At 38.6% G+C, this 18,364-nt stretch overlaps 1 protein-coding gene across 1 annotated transcript; it reads left to right on the forward strand.

Moving 5' to 3' along the window:
* The first annotated feature begins 271 nt into the window (after positions 1-271).
* On the forward strand, positions 272-18,159 carry YEATS4 (YEATS domain containing 4). The gene is made up of 7 exons (XM_027874400.1): positions 272-397; positions 3,953-4,072; positions 10,260-10,326; positions 10,420-10,514; positions 12,884-12,976; positions 13,058-13,145; positions 16,879-18,159. The coding sequence occupies exons 1-7, from the start codon at positions 347-349 to the stop codon at positions 17,046-17,048; spliced, it is 684 nt and encodes a 227-aa protein (XP_027730201.1). The 5' UTR covers positions 272-346; the 3' UTR covers positions 17,049-18,159.
* The last annotated feature ends 205 nt before the right edge of the window (positions 18,160-18,364 follow it).

The raw sequence follows: 18,364 nt of genomic DNA on the forward strand, positions 1-18,364 counted from the left end.
GACGCAGTGACACCGCCGGCGCAGACGCAGTGACACCGCCGGCGCAGCTGGCCTGCGCAGGCGCGGTGGCGCGCAGCTAGCCCGCAGGAGGGCGCGCGCCCGGGCACGCGCGGTTCCCTTTGCTCGCTCCCTCCTCCTTCCGCTCTCGCGGGGCTGAATGGGCCTCACGGACGCTGCCCAGCGGAGCAGGCGGGTTCGCGGCCCCACGGGCCCCGGTGGTTCGCCTCCTCTCGGACCAGGCAGGCGGCGAGGCCCGGGCGGGAGGAGCGCTCGGCGCCGCTGAGGGGCCCCGGCCCTCTCTCCCCGGCGGCAGCAGTGGCGGCGGCGGCGTCTCCCCCGGTGCAATATGTTCAAGAGAATGGCCGAATTTGGGCCTGACTCCGGCGGGAGAGTGAAGGTTGGTGTCGGCCGGGGCGGGGGGCAGGGAGGGTGCCGGAAAACGCCGGGAGCGGGGGGAGGGGAGGAAAGCGAGAATGAGGTGCGTTTTGGGGCGAGCTGTCCCCGCTGTTTTCCTTCCGGTTCAACTGCTCCGGCTCTTCCCCCTGACTTCCTTTGTATTTGAACCTTGGCCTTTCCGTGTTTATCCCTTGGGAGGCCGCGTGGGGGGGCTGTAGGGAGACTAGTGCCTGACATCGCAGTCATCATCTGTCATCAAGCATGTGTTTGGTGCCTCCTCTGTGCCTAGCCTCGTGCCGGGCGCTGAGGATACAGATATAATCAGTGAAACAACCCCCTCCCTAAGGACGGACTGGTGCAGAGCTACCGGTGCTGACAACTGCACTCGGACATTGGGGACACCCTATTTTTGATTAATAATAATAATGGCTGGCATTTATTTATCATTTACTATTTTTAATATATTTATGAAGCGCTTTGCAAGCACTTTAAGGCTTGCAAAGCGCTTTGTGTATGTTACCTCTGCTGATCCTCCCAACAGCCCTATGAGGAGGGTGCTATTCTTACTCCCAGTTTACCGAGGAGGACACTGAGGCGGGCAGAAGTTAAGTGACTTGCCCCCGGTCACATTGCTAGTAAACACCCTATATTCTTACGGAAGAGATAAGGAAGAGGTATGTGTTTCAGTGGATAGAGGACTGGACTTAGGAAAAAGGAAGACCAGGGTTCAAATCCTACCTCCCCAGACCCGTCACTTAAAGTTTAAGTCAGGGGCAGCTGGGTGGCGCAGTGGATAGAGCTCTGACCTTAGAGTCAGGAGGACCTGAGTTCAAATATGGCCTCAGACACTTGACATTTACTAGCTGTGTGACCCTGGGCAAGTCACTTAACCCCGATTGCCTCATCAAAAAGTAAAAAACAAAACAAAAAAAAAATAAAGTTTAAGTCAGCTTCAGTTTCCTCATTAGAACAAAGTCCTTGGCACTGTCAAATGGTTCAGCCTTAGAAACTGATATCTTACCAGTGGAAATGACATTAATGAAGGGGCATCCAAACTTTCAGTATGTGTTTACTCCCCCGCCTAGAAAGAATGTGAGCTCCTTGAGGTCAGTAACTGTCATTTTCTCTTTGTATCCCCAATACTTAACTTAGCATGTAGTAAGCCTTTAATAAACGCTTGATTCATCCATCTATAAAATAAAGCAGTAGGAGGCCAAACGGAAACCTGGGAAAGACATTAGCTTAAAAAGTCCACAGTCTCCCACTGCATCCGTGACCATTTCCAATTGTCCTGATCTGTATTTGGCCACTGGACTCAGATGGCTCTGGAGGCTGGTGACTTTGCACAGCAGCCCTCCCTCACTTAAATCCAATTCACTTCGATGTCATGGCATCACCTCCTTGATGTTGTGGTCCTCTTGGAGAGTGAAGGACAAGCAACAACCAGAAAGGAGTAGAATTTGACAGCCTCCAAGCTCCTTTCCACAGCTAGGTAGTACAGTAAATACAGTGCCAGGCCTACAATCAGGAAGACTCATCTTCATGAGTTCAGATCCATTCTTGGACACTTACTTGCTGGGCAACCCTCAGCTAATCACTGTTTGCCTTAGTTTCTTCATCTCTAAAATGAGCTAGAAAAGGAAGTGGCAAACCACTCCAGAATCTTTGCTAAGAAAACCCCAAATGGGCTCACGAAGAGTTGAACACAACTGAACAACAACAACAACGGTCCCTTCCAGCTCCAAATCTATGGATCTGTTATAGAAGAATATACAGAATAAATATAAAGAGAATAAATGCCGAATGATCCTGGGGAAAAGGTACTTGACCTTGAAGTGCCTCGGGCAACTCCTAACTTCCAAGATCTCTTGCAGTTCTAAATCTGTGAACCTAATATAAAGGTATGTTCAAATAAATATAGAGAGAAGAATTGCTTTGTGGTTCTTTTATTTTTTTTTTCTTTAGGCAGTTGGGGTTAAGTGACTTGCCCAGGGTCACACAGCTAGTATGTGTCAAGTATTTGGTCTGAGACGGGATTTGAACTCAGGTCCTCCTGATTTCAGGGCCGGCGCTCTACCCACTGCGCCACCTAGCTGCCCCACTTTGTGATTCTTTTAAAGAGAATAAATATGTGTAATCCTGAGCTAGTTATAGTGTCCCAGAAAACACTTAAGAGTTTCTGAGTAGGTGCTGACCTACACTGATTAAGAGCATTTCCTCATCCTTGGTTCCCTATGATAAAGAAATCACAGAACTGGTGCGCGCCCCCCCCCCGGAAAATCAATTTTTACTTAAATATGAACATATATCTCCTCCTCCGTTAGAATATCAGCCCCCCGAGGGCTGTCTCACTTTTGTCTCTTTGTGAAGTTGCTGAGGTGATTTGTATTGGTCAGGAAGTTCCCTGTACCGGTGAAATCACAGATGAAGTCCCTCTCCCCAGCTCCTGGCACATATTAGGTGCTTAATAAATTCTTGTTGATTGATTGTTCTAACAGGAGAGCTATCAGAATTTGAAGGTATTTGCTTGTCTTATCTTCCCTCCCCTCCCCACTACATCATACCCTGTGTATATATTTAACAGCCAACGTGTTAAAATATATCAAGGACATTGAGTAAGTGACTGGACCTTGTCGCAGTTGGACCTTGTTTCAGGAGGCTGACAATGTCCATGACAAGGGTACCCCAAGTGCGAACTTATTAAATGTTTGATGATGGTGAAGACTGCAAGGATTAAGCCTGTAGTTAATGGCCTTTTGGTCACTTAACGGTGGTTTACTTCCCACAAACAGGTATCACACCATGTAGTGTTTTAGCATCACATATAAATCAGAAGCTTGTAATAATTAGTATTTTTATAACACTTTAAGGTTTGCAAAGCACTTTAGAGAGAGTGTTACATTTTATTTTATCCTCAAAACAACCCTGGGAGGTAGGTGCTACTATCACCATTTTACAGATGAAGAAACTGAAGCAGTGATTTTGCCCAAAATCACACAGCTAGCAAGTGTCTAAGGCTAGATTCTTCCTGATTCCAAGCACTTTATCCACTGTGTCACCTAGCTGCCTCGTGCTGCCTTTATTGTGAAAGTTTTGGTGGAAGAAAAACTTTGACACATTTTCATTGTCTAATCAATTTCACAAGAAAAATTATTCCTATTTGCAACTGAATTAGTTTGGACTGGCAAGTAACAGTAAAATAGCATCAAAGAATTTAAAAGATAAACAGTTAAATAACTTTTCCTATTTACATTTAAAGTGTTTTGCACAATTATCACACATTTTCCAGAAAAGAACTATATATTTACATTTAAAGTGTTTTGCACAATTATCACACATATTTTCCAGAAAAGAACTATATATAGTATAATGTTTAACTTTGTGCATTATAGACATTTATAAAATTAATCCAAAACTAATGTACTATAAGGAAATAAAAATGTTACCATTGAATTATTGGCCCTCTGGCAGCTGTAGTAAATTGTTAGGACTTCTAATATTAGTTTTTGAGTCATAATATAATGTTTAGTGAGTTTTAAAATAATTTCTCTTTTAGGGGGTTACTATTGTTAAACCTATAGTTTATGGTAATGTTGCTCGTTATTTTGGAAAGAAAAGAGAAGAAGATGGTCATACTCATCAGTGGACGGTATATGTAAAGCCATACAGGAATGAGGTAAGAGAAATACTTTTGCCTTTTATAAACAATTGTAATAGTTTTTCTAAATTTCATTGAAATGGCATGATGAAGTTCTTAAGGTCATATATTTTTAGTGTGCCATTTTCGTGGGAGGACATTTTTTAACTTACCCAAAGGTTATAATACCACCACTTATATGACTGTTGCCACTGACTATAAGAAACATGCTACAGATAGTAACCTAAAATTTGGGGCTGGAAAGTATTCCATTCCTGCAGGGGTCTTATATAAAATAAATACTGTAAGGTATTACTTGCTTAGTAACATACTTCTTAAAATATTGGCTTTAGTTTTATATTGTGAAACAATTTTGAAATATTAAATTTCTACAAATGTAAAGTTAGGATGGTAGAAGCAATAAAAATTTGGGGTTTTTTGTTTTATTTTGTTTTGTTTTTTAATAAAAGTTTTAAACGTGCCCACATTAGTAAAATTACATAGTCTTCAACTTAGTTGTTTTCCTTTATGATGCTGTTTATTGAGTTATATCCGTATTATGAATTTATAATACTTAAGATGAATTTTAATTAATTTTTTGTTCCTTTGAGTTTTATACTAATAAACATGAATGTTTACATATATAAAGAACAGAATAAGAGGATTGTATATGAAACCACTAATAATTGTGAATGTTTTTATTTTGGATTTTTTTTAAAAGTATGTAATTCAGAGTGGTAGTTTCAAAGCTCCCTCTGAACTCTCTTTTGTTCTCTACATTTTAAAAAAGTGTCTCAGTGATACTGTTTTCTCTTAGAGGCTGAGAGTTGGAACATCATTATCACTAACTAGCTCATGTCTCCCTCCTGACCCCCTCACCCTTAATTACAAAAAAACAGACTCCTTGGTAACAAGTAAATATATATTCAAGAGAATGGTCAAACGGTTGTCTTTCTTATGTATTTAAATCAGTTCCCTGTATACTGTGACCTTTATCAGAGAAATTTACTGTGAAGATTTTTTCCCCTAGTTAGCTGTTTCCCTTCTAATTCAGCCTGCTTTGATTTTGCTTGTCCTGAAATGTTTCAGTTTTATGTAAGCAAAAGTGTTCATTTTATCTCTTGTGATCTTCTCTGGTCCTTGTTTGGTCCAGACCTCTTTCTCCATCTGTATTTGTGAAAAGTATCCCTTTCCTTTCTTCTTTAATTTGTTTGTGATGTGACCTTTTATATCTAGGTTATGTGTCTATTTGGAACTTGGGTTATATGGTATGAGATGTTAGTTTTAATCAAATTGCTGCCAGTCTGCTTTCCGGTTTTCCTGGGAGATTTTGCCGAATAGTAAATCCTTACCCCTAATAATTGGAGTCTTTGGCAATCCTGCCTCAGTCAGTCATCATAGTCACTTACTGTTTGCCAGTCATTGTGCTGAGCACCAGAGATACAATGAAAGGCAGAAGATAGTACCAGCCCTTGAGGAGCTCACAATTTAATGACTATTAAGGGACTGTCCAGACCCCACCTCACCCCACTCTGGGTTTTTTGTTTCGGGTTTTTTCCTACCACGAATGCTTGAAAAGTACTCTGCTCTATTAAAAGGTCATTTTTTCCCCATTCTGTAGGGTTATATTTAGTTTTGCATGACAGTTTATCCTTGGTTTTATGCATTTATCTTTTGCCTTTTGAAACATCATATTTTAAGATTTATTCTCCATTAAAGTAACAGCTGCAAAGTCCTATGTGATACTGACTGTGGTTCCATGGTACTTGAATTCTTTCTTTTCAGATGATTGTAGTAATTTCTGTTTAATTTGGAAACTCTAAATTTCTGTGCGTTTTCATTTTGAGATTTATTTTAGGAAGTGACTTAATTCTTTCTGTTTTTACTTTTGTCTCCTGATTTTAATAGTTTTGGGTTATTTTCATTCATAATTTCTTGAAATATCCAGGATTTTTTTTAATTGATCATGGTTTTCAGGAACTTTAAGATTCTTAAATTATCTCTCCTTGTATTCCAGACTTTTTAAAAATTGTAGATAACTTTTTAATGTTTTTTTCAATCTTTTGACTTTGTTCTAATATTTATTGGTTGTGTCATGGAATCATTGATTTCTGTTTCATTCAATCATCCAACAAACAAATTTAGCTTAGCTCATTGCTAAGCACTGAAGATTCAAAGAAATGCAAAAAGTAGTCCCTGTTCTTGTCTAATAGTTTTCATGGGATATCTTGGTTGGATAAGATTTTCTGTTCTAATATATATATTCATCTCTCGGTGCTTTATTCCACAGCCCTTGTTTCACTTTGTTTTTAAGCTGCTTTTTTATCTCTCACTTCATTTTTCCGAGGTACTCTTGTAGTATTTACAGCCAAGACATTTTTTTTTCTCTGAGGCTCTACTTGTAGTTATTATAGAGTTACTCTCCTGAACTTTTGGTTAGGGTGGGCAGGCACCCTTTCTTCCTGACCTCGGTTTCTTTGTATCCACTTTCTCTAGTGTGTCTATGCCTCAAACTTCTACTCCCCATTTTGGGGAGTCCCATTCTGAGCTCTCTGTGCCCTGAATTTGCTATCAGAATGCTACAGGTTTCTTAGCCACCATGGTGCTTCCTGGCCTTAGGACTGCTGTTCCAAGGGCCCCTGGAGCATCTCTAGGGCATAATTACAGGCTTCTGGGTTGTTCTGCCGCATATACACTGACTTGCTGGTGGTACTCCTTTCACAGCACCTTTCACAGGATTCTAGGTTCTTTTGTGTGTAATCCTGGACCTGATGGAGGCACTTCTCTTCTTTTAATTTATTGATGATTGTTCAATCTGGTGCTTATTTCGGATCTTTATTGCAGTACATGTGTGAAAGCTAGGCTGATCTGAAACTATTCAAGCAGTCATGTTAACCTGATATCTACAATGACACCTTTCAATTCAGTAAACACTTATTTAGAACCAGTAATGCTGGTCAATCAGTCAATATTAAGAGCTGTGTGTTAGGTACTGTACTAAGCTCTGGGGATACAAAAAACGGCAAAAGAATGGGGGAGACAACAAACAAATATGTACAAACAGGCTAAATTCAGGATAAATTGGAAATAATTAACAGAGGGAATGCACTGAAATTAAGAGAAGCTGGGTGGGGGAAGGTTTCCTGTAGAAGGTGGGATTTTAGTTGGGACTTACAGGAAGCCAGAAAAGACAGTAGGCAGAGATGAGGCAATAGAGCATTCCAGGCATGGGGGACAGACAGAGAAAATGCCTAGAGCTGAGAGATGGAGTGTATTCTTCGTGGAACAGCCAGGAAGCCAGTGTCACTGGATCAGAAAGTCAGGGTGTCAGGGTGTAAGATGTAAAAAGACTGTAAAGGTAGGAGTGGGGCATAGGTTATGAAGGACTTTAGAAGTCAATTGTGCTAGGCATTTACAATACCAAAAAAAAAAAAAAAAGGAATCAGACACAGTCAGTGTTCTCAAGTTTGGTCATGTACAGCAATAAATTTAATACAGATTAGACAGTAAGTACCAGGGCAAGAGCTTATCCAGAGTGCAGCCAAAAATTTTGAAGTTCCAACTGAAAGGAGCAGAGAAGCTTCATAAAAGATGAAGTCTTATTTTTAAAAAGGGAAATATTTCATCAGGGACACCCGAGGAGAGACGCTTCTAGGCCTGGGGGATTAGATGAGCAAAAGGATGAAGATAGGACAGGGCAGAATGATGGTCAGAGCTTGTGACTGGTTCATTTTGCCTGTAACATAGGCTATAGTAATAGAAATATTGTTAGATTAGACTGGGAAAGAGGGGTTAGAACCAGACTGAGGGTGTTGGGTGCCAGCCTTAACAGCGTGTACTTACGGCAATGGGAGCCCACTACAGGTTTTTTGAACAAGAGAATTAAGTGATCGTAGTGGTGCCTTAGCAAGATCACCCTGGCAGTGGTGTGAGGGTATATTAGAGCGGGGAACCGACTGATAAGATACTACTGCAGTATCCAAGCAGGAGAAAATGAGAACCTGCGCTAGACTGGTGGCATTGGGAAGGAGAGTCTAGATGCCGTAACAGTTGTAGAGGTAGACTTGGTTACATTTTACCGTAACAGGGCATGAGAGTAAAGAGTCATAGCTGCCTCTTAAGATTTCAAGCTAAGAGCCATTAACAGAAATAGTCAGGAAAGTAATACGTGAGTGAAATTCCAGAAAGAAGCCAATCCTTCTGTCCCTGGAGTGCTTGCTTCCATGCTCTTTAAGGTTTGTGGGTAGTTTACTCCAGTGCAAGGGAAATGACAGGGAAGAGAAGCTAACCCAGCCTTACAGGGATGGAAGGATTCAGCCAACAGTTATCAAACATCTGCTGCGTCCGGGGCGTTGTACCCGCTAGGTCTTGTGTATACAAAGACCACACACAGTCCCTACCCACCTGGAGTTTGCGGAACAGAAGGGGAATGAGAAAAACAGACAAATAACTATAATATAAGTCCTGTGATTAAATCCGAGCCACTTAAATGGTGGCATGAGTAAGTAATGCAAATGATTGATTTGAAGAGTGGAGTGGGAAACTGCAAAAGCTCCATGAAGCATTTCAGGAGACAGTTCTTAAAGAGGAATTTCAAAATCGTTTTGAACAGTAGCTACTCCATTTGAGTCAGTGACTTCCAGCCTAAACTGTAAGATACTTTGAAGAACAGCATTCTTTTATATTTGTAATTTCCAGTATATTTGTTAAAAAATAATTCAATCTGGTTTATAGTCACGTAGCATCCTTAAACATACTTAACAGGGCAAATAAAGTAAAAGGCTTGTGTTCTAGAGAAAATTGAAATACACCATTATTAGGAAAAGTGCAGGATTTGTGGTGAAAATGGGAAAGACTTAGTTTTGTAGATTTATGACCCTATTCAACACTGTATAGTTTTGTAGATTTATGACCCTATTCAACACTTCAAGTTTGAAGCAACAGTATGGTGAGGGATCAGTTGATGAGTGCAGAAAAGAATTGACTCATCCCTTTTAAAGACCACATGTGTCTAATATAACAGGAGATGGAGCTAATTGATAGCATCCCAAGAAAACAGAAAGGCTTTCTGTTTATAAGGCAACAGAATGACCTGAACAGTTTTATCTCTAATGCCTATTCTTGGCATTAGGAAATTTATAATAAGAAAAAGAAGGCAGGTGCTTTAAGTTTCCCCAGAAGTCCCCTTACAAATGCCTGTTACTATTTTCCCAGTTTTATCCAGCTGGATTATATGACATTGGTAGTATTCTTTGACTTGGTTTATTGCATAAAAGTAAAGCAGAATTATGAAAACATTAAGAACTTCACACAGTATGCTATAATGTTATTTAAAATAGTTTTATGTGACTTGGAATAGTATTGCTACAAGAGATCTTACAGCTCATTTTGTCCAAACTCCTCACTTTTTAGATGAAGAAGCTGGGACCCATAGCAATGAAAAGACCTTGTTCGGGGTCACATAGCTAGTTAGTGGCAGAGCTCAGACTAGAATCCAGCTTTTCTGTCTCCCCAGTTAATTGATGTTTCCATTCTGCCACACAATGTATAGATAAGGAACCTGAGGACCAAAGCCACAAGTGACTTGGGATGATGAAATCTTAGAGCTGGGAAAGACCTCTGATATCTCAACCAAGCCTGGATAGCTAAATCACAAGTTTCCTCCATAAAAAATCCACAAATCCAAGCTCCACAAAAAGACTTCCAATGATAATTGTAATTTTTTTCCTCTTTGAGCCAAAATTTGATTCTCTGTGAGATTAATTATGTTTAATCTAGTCATATTTACTCTCTCAAGTTTTATACTATACATTTATTTTGTTTATAGATGATTAAATATTATGTTTATGATCATTTCTGCAAAAAGCTAAACCTCAGGCCCCTGGTAAAGAACATAATGCCCCATTTTTGCTATTTTTTTTTTCTTTGGAAAAATTCTAGTCAACAGCCTTTATCCAGAAATGTAATGTTGTATAGGTAAATTTCCTGTATTGCAAATCTGGGCTTTAAAATAGATTAATTGGGGGTTGATTCTTTGTAGGACACAAAAGTATTTACCACCAACTTTCCTATACAATTAAAAATAATTGAGTTTTCAAACCAAAAGTATTTGGAGGCACTCATTTTTTTTTTTTAATTAAAATACTACCTGTGCAATTTACTATTCCCTTAGTGCTTTTAATTTGCAAATAGTAGAACATAATCTGTTATTGTGCTTGTATTTTAGGATATGTCAGCATATGTGAAGAAAATCCAGTTTAAATTGCATGAAAGCTATGGTAATCCTTTAAGAGGTATATTATTTTCATTTTTAATTTATAAGGTATTTTTAAAAATAAAATAAAAAGCAGTTGTTTGCATTTATGTTATTTTTTTTCCCTTTTCAGTTGTTACTAAGCCACCATATGAGATTACAGAAACAGGTTGGGGCGAATTTGAAATAATCATCAAAATATTTTTCATTGATCCTAATGAAAGACCTGTAAGTAAAATTTTGGCATAATGACTGTACTTGTATAACCTGTATCAAATCGATTGCCTTCTTGGGGAGGGAGAGAATTTGGAACTCAAAATTGGGGGGTAGAGGAAGAATGTTAAAATTGTTTTTACATGTAATTGGGCCAGAAATGAAATATTAAGTTAAAAATTGGGAGCATAAAATGAGTTCTAAAACAATAGACATTATGAAAATGTAGTGATACATTTTTTAAAAAAAATTATTCTGAGAAGGGGTCCATAGACATCACCAAACTGCCATTGGGGTTCATGGCACGAAAATGGTTTAGACCTGATCTAGACCAATTTCTCCCCTCCCAATTCAAGTGCTTCCACAGTATTGCTTGACAGATACTTAACCATTTTCTGTCTACTGAGAGACGTGCTCTCTGTTATTAAGCAGTCTTGTTAGACATTGCATATACTGTCAGACTCGGTTAGTGTTTGTTGGTTAGTTTTGCTGAACTGTTTTTCTCTTTTGTTTACTTTTTGTTACGAGGGATGGCTCCTAGGTTTGGGAATGGGGAAAGAATATATTGGGGGGTTGTGTGTGTGTGTGTGTGTGTTTTCCCTGTTATGGTTGTATAAAGTGAGTGAGCAAATAATTTAGCCCATAGACTGGAGTTAAAATAAGATTTTTAATGATTTTGACATGATGCCAATACTGACATCTTGTTAGCATCAGCATCAAGTTAATGTTATGGTTACTTAGTCTTAGTGTTTTTCCTTTGCTAATTATTGATAATTTTAAACTTATGATCACTGTTGTCACTGGTCATAAGTACCTCAGGCATAGTCATCTGCTTGACAGAACTGGTTAACAGATCACCTTTGCCACCCCTGTTCTTTATAGGCACGTGTTAATTGTTTGTTTTAAACACAGCATTTTCATTTCATTAGCATTTGTTATGTGCTTAGCTGCAGGCTTGAGCATCACACATAATATATAAAAGACAGTTCACCTTTATTGAGCTTTTCCCAATAGTTCTGGTTTGTTTGCTTAAAAAGGTAATGTGGAACTTGAGAGCACCTATTTTGGGGCAGCTGACAGAGCAGTGAATAGAGCCAGGCCTGGAGTCTGGAAGGCCCAAGATCGAATACAGCCTCACACTTAACTCTGAGACCTTAGGCAGGTCATTTAACTGCAAAATGGGGATAGTAATAGTTCCTTGCCCACACAGTTGTTATGAACACCAAAAGTAATGTGTGTAAAGCACTTAGCACAGTGCCTAGTACATAGTAGGCACTATAGAAATATTAATTATTATTATAATGAAAATTATTTATCTGACAGTGGATTTAACATTATCTGTGGAATTGACGTCACCAGTTAATGTGATAATTCTGTCTTTTTAAAGGCAAAGGTATTGAAAGCAATATTAATCTTTAATAACACTTTTCATAGTTGAAAGGGCTTTAAAAGACCATTCATTACTGATTCTGTCCCCTCTCTTCATAATAAGAAAGGGTCACTGTAATTCTCTCTAAAAGATGAGGAAACTGCGTAAAGATTTCTTTCGCTAAGTCAGTGAAACAAAGTCTGGAATTCAATGTGGTATGGCAGATATCACTGGACTTGATGTTGGGACATCTAGTCAATTGAATCAGTCATTCAATAAGCATTTATTAATCGTTTACTCTGTACTCAAGCATTGTGCTGAAAAAGCAAAAAAGACATGGTTCCTGCCCTGAAGAGGTTCTCATTCTAATAGAGACGTAGCATGTAGCTATTTATATTATGTGTGTATGTAAATATGTGTGTGTACATTTTATATATATGTGTGTGTGTGTGTGTGTGTGTGTGTGTGTATATGTACAAATGTATATAGATGTATGTGTGTGTATATACATAATATATGTAGGTGTCAGTATATTCATATGTATATGGATGTGCTGCGTGTGTCTGTCTCGGGAAGACTGCTAGTAGCAGTAGCAGGGGAGGATCAGGAAAGGCCTCGAGCACAGTAGGGTTTGAGGTGAGTATTGAAGGAAGCCTGGGAGGAGAGAAGCAGAGTGAGGAGGGAGAGCATTATAGGCATGGGGAATGGGAAGACCTGAATTCAAATCCTACCTCAGACACCAGCTGTATGATCCTGGGTAGGTCATTGAACCTTTCTCAGCCTCAGTTTCCTCATCTATAAAATAAAGATTATAATAACACCTAATTTAGAAGGTTATTGTGAGGATCATGTCAAAAAAAAGGTATGTAAACCACTTATCGACCCTGAAGTTCTACGTAAATGAACATGTTATTGTTATACTGGCACTATCTTTGCTTAACACAGTCACATGACTGACATTTTGTGATGATAATGGAAAATATTATACTTACGTGTCATCTATTTTTATTTATAGGTAACACTTTATCACTTATTAAAGCTGTTTCAGTCAGACACCAATGCAATGCTGGGGAAAAAGACTGTGGTTTCTGAGTTCTATGATGAAATGGTAAGAATTTTTTTTGAATGAAACCTCAAATCATTTTTTAAGGGAAAGCCTTTAAAGATGCTTTTATATTGTTGTTTCTAGATATTTCAAGATCCAACAGCAATGATGCAACAGTTATTAACAACATCTCGCCAGCTAACCTTAGGAGCCTATAAGCATGAAACAGAATGTAAGTGTTAAAATACATAATGATTTACATACATTATCATGGAACTTTATTTTTGATGGTGAAAAGGCTACATGATGTCATTATAGCTAATAACAAAATTTTCATTTAAGTAAATTAAGATGCAGCAAAGTATATTCAAAATGTCTCCCAAAGTAGTGCTACTTTTAGATATCAAAAAGGCAGATTCACACACCACTCTGCTTTTTCTATTTGTATTAATCTTTTGCTAACATAAATTTTGATGATCTCTCCCCACTTTAACGATTGTTGTATTTCAACATCTGGTTCAAAATTCTTTGTGGAAAGAACTTGAACTTGCAAAATTATAATTTTCTGTCCTATGGACAGACAAGAGCATATTTTTTCATCCTTATCAGTTGTCATATAGTTTGGGGAAATTTGCATTTGAGAATTGTAAAATGTGGGATGAAAATTTATTCCATTGTACAAAATTGGTTCTGTCTTTACGTTAACATGAAAGACTGGACTGGGAATTAGAAAATGTGGGTTCTAGTCCCATTTCTGCCTTGACCTTGAATAAATCATTTAACCATTTTTGTGCTTCTGTTTCCTCATCTGAAAGATAGAGATGATTATACTTGCTCTGCCTACTTGTGAGGATAAAGTAAGATTATATTTGTGTGAGATCACCTTGAAATATTAAAAAAGTGCTATGTATATGAAAGATATTGTTTAGATTATGGGTCATTTCCTTTCTGAATCATCAACATAACCAGAATATTTCCCATGTGGATGAACATCCACCTGTACAGTAAGTATCTGTTCATGGCAGAAAATTTTTATGTTAAGTGCCATTTCAATTAAAACTCCTCAAGTTGTATTCATCTAAGCAGGAAGAGATCAGGTGCTAGAGAACAGTTCAGTTCAGTTGCAACGTAGAACACATCAAGGAAGATAATGTGAAGTAAAGCCGTAAAGATAGTTTGGAGTAGATTGTGGAAGGGAAATGTCAGAGTCAGAAGTATATATCTGACTCGAGAGGCATTGAAATGCTACACATTTTTAATTGACAAGTGACATCACAGTGATGCCTTAAGATTACTTACAGAAGAAGAGACTTTAGGCAGTAGAAGACCTAAAATTAAGGTAGGTGCAGTGGGAGTAAAAGGGGGGGGCCAAGGCATAAATAAGACTTGCCAATTGATTGCTTTTGTGTGGGGTAAAGGAAAAGGAGGTGTCTTAAATCACTATTAGGAGCCTGGCATACTAGAAATGCAGTACGAGTTTCTAGAGAAATATCGTCTGGATAAAAGGGTTGAAACTATGCAGGTGGATAGATACTCTAAAAGAGAAACCTAAGACAGAACTTGAGGGTAAATTCATGTTTAAGGACCAAGACAAAGATGAGCTAATAAAAGAGAGAAGATGTGATCAGAGAGGCAAAAGCACGAGAGTAGAGTCATGGGAACCAGGGAAAGGAGGGAATAGTCCACAATGTCTTAGGCTATTGAGAAGTCAAGTAGGATGATGATAGAAGAAAGACCATTGAATTCGATAAGTGTCATAGAAATAGTCTGTTTCAGTATAGTGGTGTGGGCAGAAGCCAGGTTACAAGGTGTTTGAGAGTGAGTGAGTGTAGGATACTCTTTCTAGGAATAAGACAGAAGAGAAGGGGAATGATAGCTTGAGGAGTTGGGAGAAGCAAAGAAAAGCTTTTCGTTGTTTCAAAGGTAAAGGAGACCAGTGCATGTTTGTAAGTTGAGGGAAAGAACCCAGTAGAGTAGAGGAAACTGAAAACGCATGAGACAAAACGGAATGATTACTAACGAAGCAAGGTAATGGAAGAGATGGGATCCGGGGTATATATAAATCCATTAACTTCTACAAAGATTAGGATCGTTGAGGAAGTTCCCTTTATGTGGCCCAGATCTTCTTAGCAAAGTGGTCGGTGAGGTCACTCTTAAGAGTAGGAAAGATTCAGAAGGTTCGGAATGATCCTCTGTGAAGAGATAGAAAAAGAGATAATAAGTGATTAGGATTCCCATGCACCAAGGAAAACCAAGTTGACGCTGGATAGCATAAATTTATAGTGGACCCATTCAGCATGATTATCTGCAGCTCAGATATAGGAGTATAATGGTGTTTGTGTTTTTCTCTAAAACGTTTTTTCAGGCTTTAAAAAATTTTGAATTTAAACAGAAAAGAGAATATGAATTTCCATTTCATATGGCTTGCTTTTTTAAAAGTATATTGGGGGTGGGTGGAAGAGACCAGAAAGAACAGGAGTAATCCCAGGAACTTCATCTCCTTGGCCTGGGGGCAAGTAGCACCAAAGCAGACTGGGGCTTCTCACTAGTTAGTTGAGTGCAGAACCACACTTACTGGTTCACTGTCTCCGGGAAAGCCATTGCCACTCAATTACCCAACATTATGTTGGATGAAAAGCATCCTTTTATAAGAAGTCACTGATTCATATCCAAGGAAAAAGATGAAGAAAAGAAAAGTCCACATAAAGAAGAGATTGTACACATAGGAAGAGACTCTGCAGATTCCAGAAAATGGTCAGTTTGACCTTAAACAGCACCTGACAAGGAAGATACTGTTGACAGCAGAGACACATTGAAGAAGAGGCACGTTGAAGCCAATTTTTGTGAAGGAAGTAGGAGGTCATTTTGATGAATTTGTGACCAATCTTATTGATCAATTGACCTCATTGGAAATCTCTGGGTCTGTGACCACATCCTTTGCTATTCTCGGTAGAGGCTCCGAGAACTCGTCCAGAACAAGGAAAGCTTTTTGTTGTAAGGAGGTCTCTGTTGGATGAGCTAGTTGAGGTAGACCATATTCGAACAAAAGCCAGAAAAACAGTGGCTAATTACTGTAAATATCCAGACTAACAGCTCACCATCTCTTAAGGTATTTTATATTAACCCTTTAAGGCAAAAATCTTTAAGACTGGAGTCTGTTGAGACTAAGTTGGATCAAGGTGTAACTTCAATATAAATTATTCATTAACAGAGAAAAGGTATGTAGTAAATTCATTGCTTTCAAAATTGTTCTGCTTCAGTGGGGTAAATTACATCACATGAAGAGGTGCAAAAGACCTATTATAGTGAAGGGAAAGAAGGGAAGAGTGGTAAGCATTGTTTGAACCTTCTCTCAGATTTAGCTCAAAGAGGGAACCCGCTCAGTTGGGTATGGAAATCTATGTAATCCTATAGGGAAATAGGAGGGGAGGGGAACAAGAAAAGGGAGGTAGCCTGATAAAAGGGAGGGCAAATGGAGAGAGGCAGAGACCAGAAGCAAAACATTGGTGAGGAGGGACAGGGTGAAAGGAGAGAGAGAAAAAGAGAGGGTGAAAAGTATAAATGGGAAAAACAGGATGGAGGAAAATACACAGTAATCAGAACTGTGAATATGAATGGGATGAACTCTCCCATGAAATGAAAGTGGATAGCAGAGTGAATTAAAAACCAAAATCCTACAGTATATTGTTTACAAGAGACACACTCAGAGTAAAGGTAGAAGGCTAGAGCAGAATATATTATGCTTCAGCGGAAGTGAAAAATGGGTAGCAATCATGATATCAGACAAAGCAAAAGTAAAAATAGACCCATTTGTTGGGTGTGAGAACTTAAGGATTGATTTTCCATGTTTGCTAAAGATTATGGAAAACGTTTATCTGAAAATAGTACTACAATCATATGATGTGTTTTAGAGATATTTTTATATGAAAATAATAAAATGATTTATCATTTTTTTTTCTTCCCAGTTGCTGAACTTGAAGTAAAAACCAGGGAAAAGTTAGAAGCTGCCAAGAAAAAAACAAGCTTTGAAATTGCTGAACTTAAAGAGAGATTAAAAGCAAGTCGTGAAACTATCAATTGTTTAAAAAATGAAATCAGGAAGCTTGAAGAAGATGATCAGACTAAGGAGATATGAAAGAAAAATCTCACGAGGACTTAGTAGGGAAGCAACTGAAAAAGAGAGTGCATTTTGTGAAATGGACTAGGTGCTATTATGTTTCTTAAAGGAAGTTCAGTATAATTGTCTGTCTTGGGCTTCTCAGCAAAGACTCCAAGGATTTGTACCTCTTAAAGAATTTGAATGTAAAATCTGCATATGTAATTATAAATGCGTTGTACAGGCATTTTGCTAATCCAACGAGGGCATTTCTATGACTTTTAAGCACAACCTCTGGTTTATTGTTGTTGTTTTTAATTGCATTGTGTAGAAAGCTAGATAACTTTCGTGAGAAATTTTCACTGTAAGGTATAGCTTTTGCACAAATTTTGTATTTTTTCAGAATGTAGAATTAGGGTTTTAAAAAATGGACTTGCCCATTTAACTGCTTCCAGTAGGCTCAGACGTATATTGTATGTGCTACAGAGATGTCACCCACAGAAATGAACCTTTCCTCACCTGTAGTGATTCTTCCGCGTGAAGCCTCTTCGACCTTAGAACACTGAAAACCATGGAGCCACATTGGCCACCAGTGGATCAGTATTGGATTTTAGAAGTATGAGGGACGTTGCGGATGTAAACGGTATAGCTCCAAGGACACCTGGGAAAATGTTCATTCCCAGTGGACAGTGCTGAAAGTTTACTTTTTTTCACCTTCTAGGTTTTGAAGGGAGTTTTTCTATTCTGTCTCATGGGTTAAGTCAGACTAGCCAGTGCAGCCCTGCAGGCGTCTCTTCAGGGAATTGTCAGTGTGTTGGTTCCTGTTTTGGGAATAAGGACTGCGCCTGTGATTTCGTTGGTATTGGAAACTCCCTGGTTAGGAAACTTTCTGCCAAAGCAGGTGGGCATCCTTTCTGCAATTTATAGTCTGAGAGTTGCCTCGAGCACCAGGAAGTTGAGTGACTTGCCCAGGATCACAGCCAGTGTGTGTCAGGGATGGGGTTGGAACCTGGGCCTCTCCGCTGGGCCACAATGCCTTTCATTTACTTAGGCATAGTCTTGGGAGGCTGAAGAACATACTTCCATGTTTGAATATAGTTTGTAAATAAATATTTGAAGATAAAATAAATCTTGATGGATTCATTTAAAATTGTGAATGAATATTTTACTAAATATACTATTATAAATGATTATCCAAAGCTTTTGTAATGTCATGGTTTAGAATGGGCATTTTTAGATGCAGGATGGACCTCATTGAGATCATCCTCTTCATTTTAAAAAAACTTTTTTTTTTTTTTGCAAGGCAGTTGGGGTTAAGTGACTTGCCCAGGGTCACACAGCTAGTAAGTGTCAAG

This window comes from Vombatus ursinus, unplaced genomic scaffold, assembly GCF_900497805.2.
Source record: "Vombatus ursinus unplaced genomic scaffold, bare-nosed wombat genome assembly UNPS02003292.1, whole genome shotgun sequence".
NCBI classification, from domain to species: domain Eukaryota; kingdom Metazoa; phylum Chordata; class Mammalia; order Diprotodontia; family Vombatidae; genus Vombatus; species Vombatus ursinus.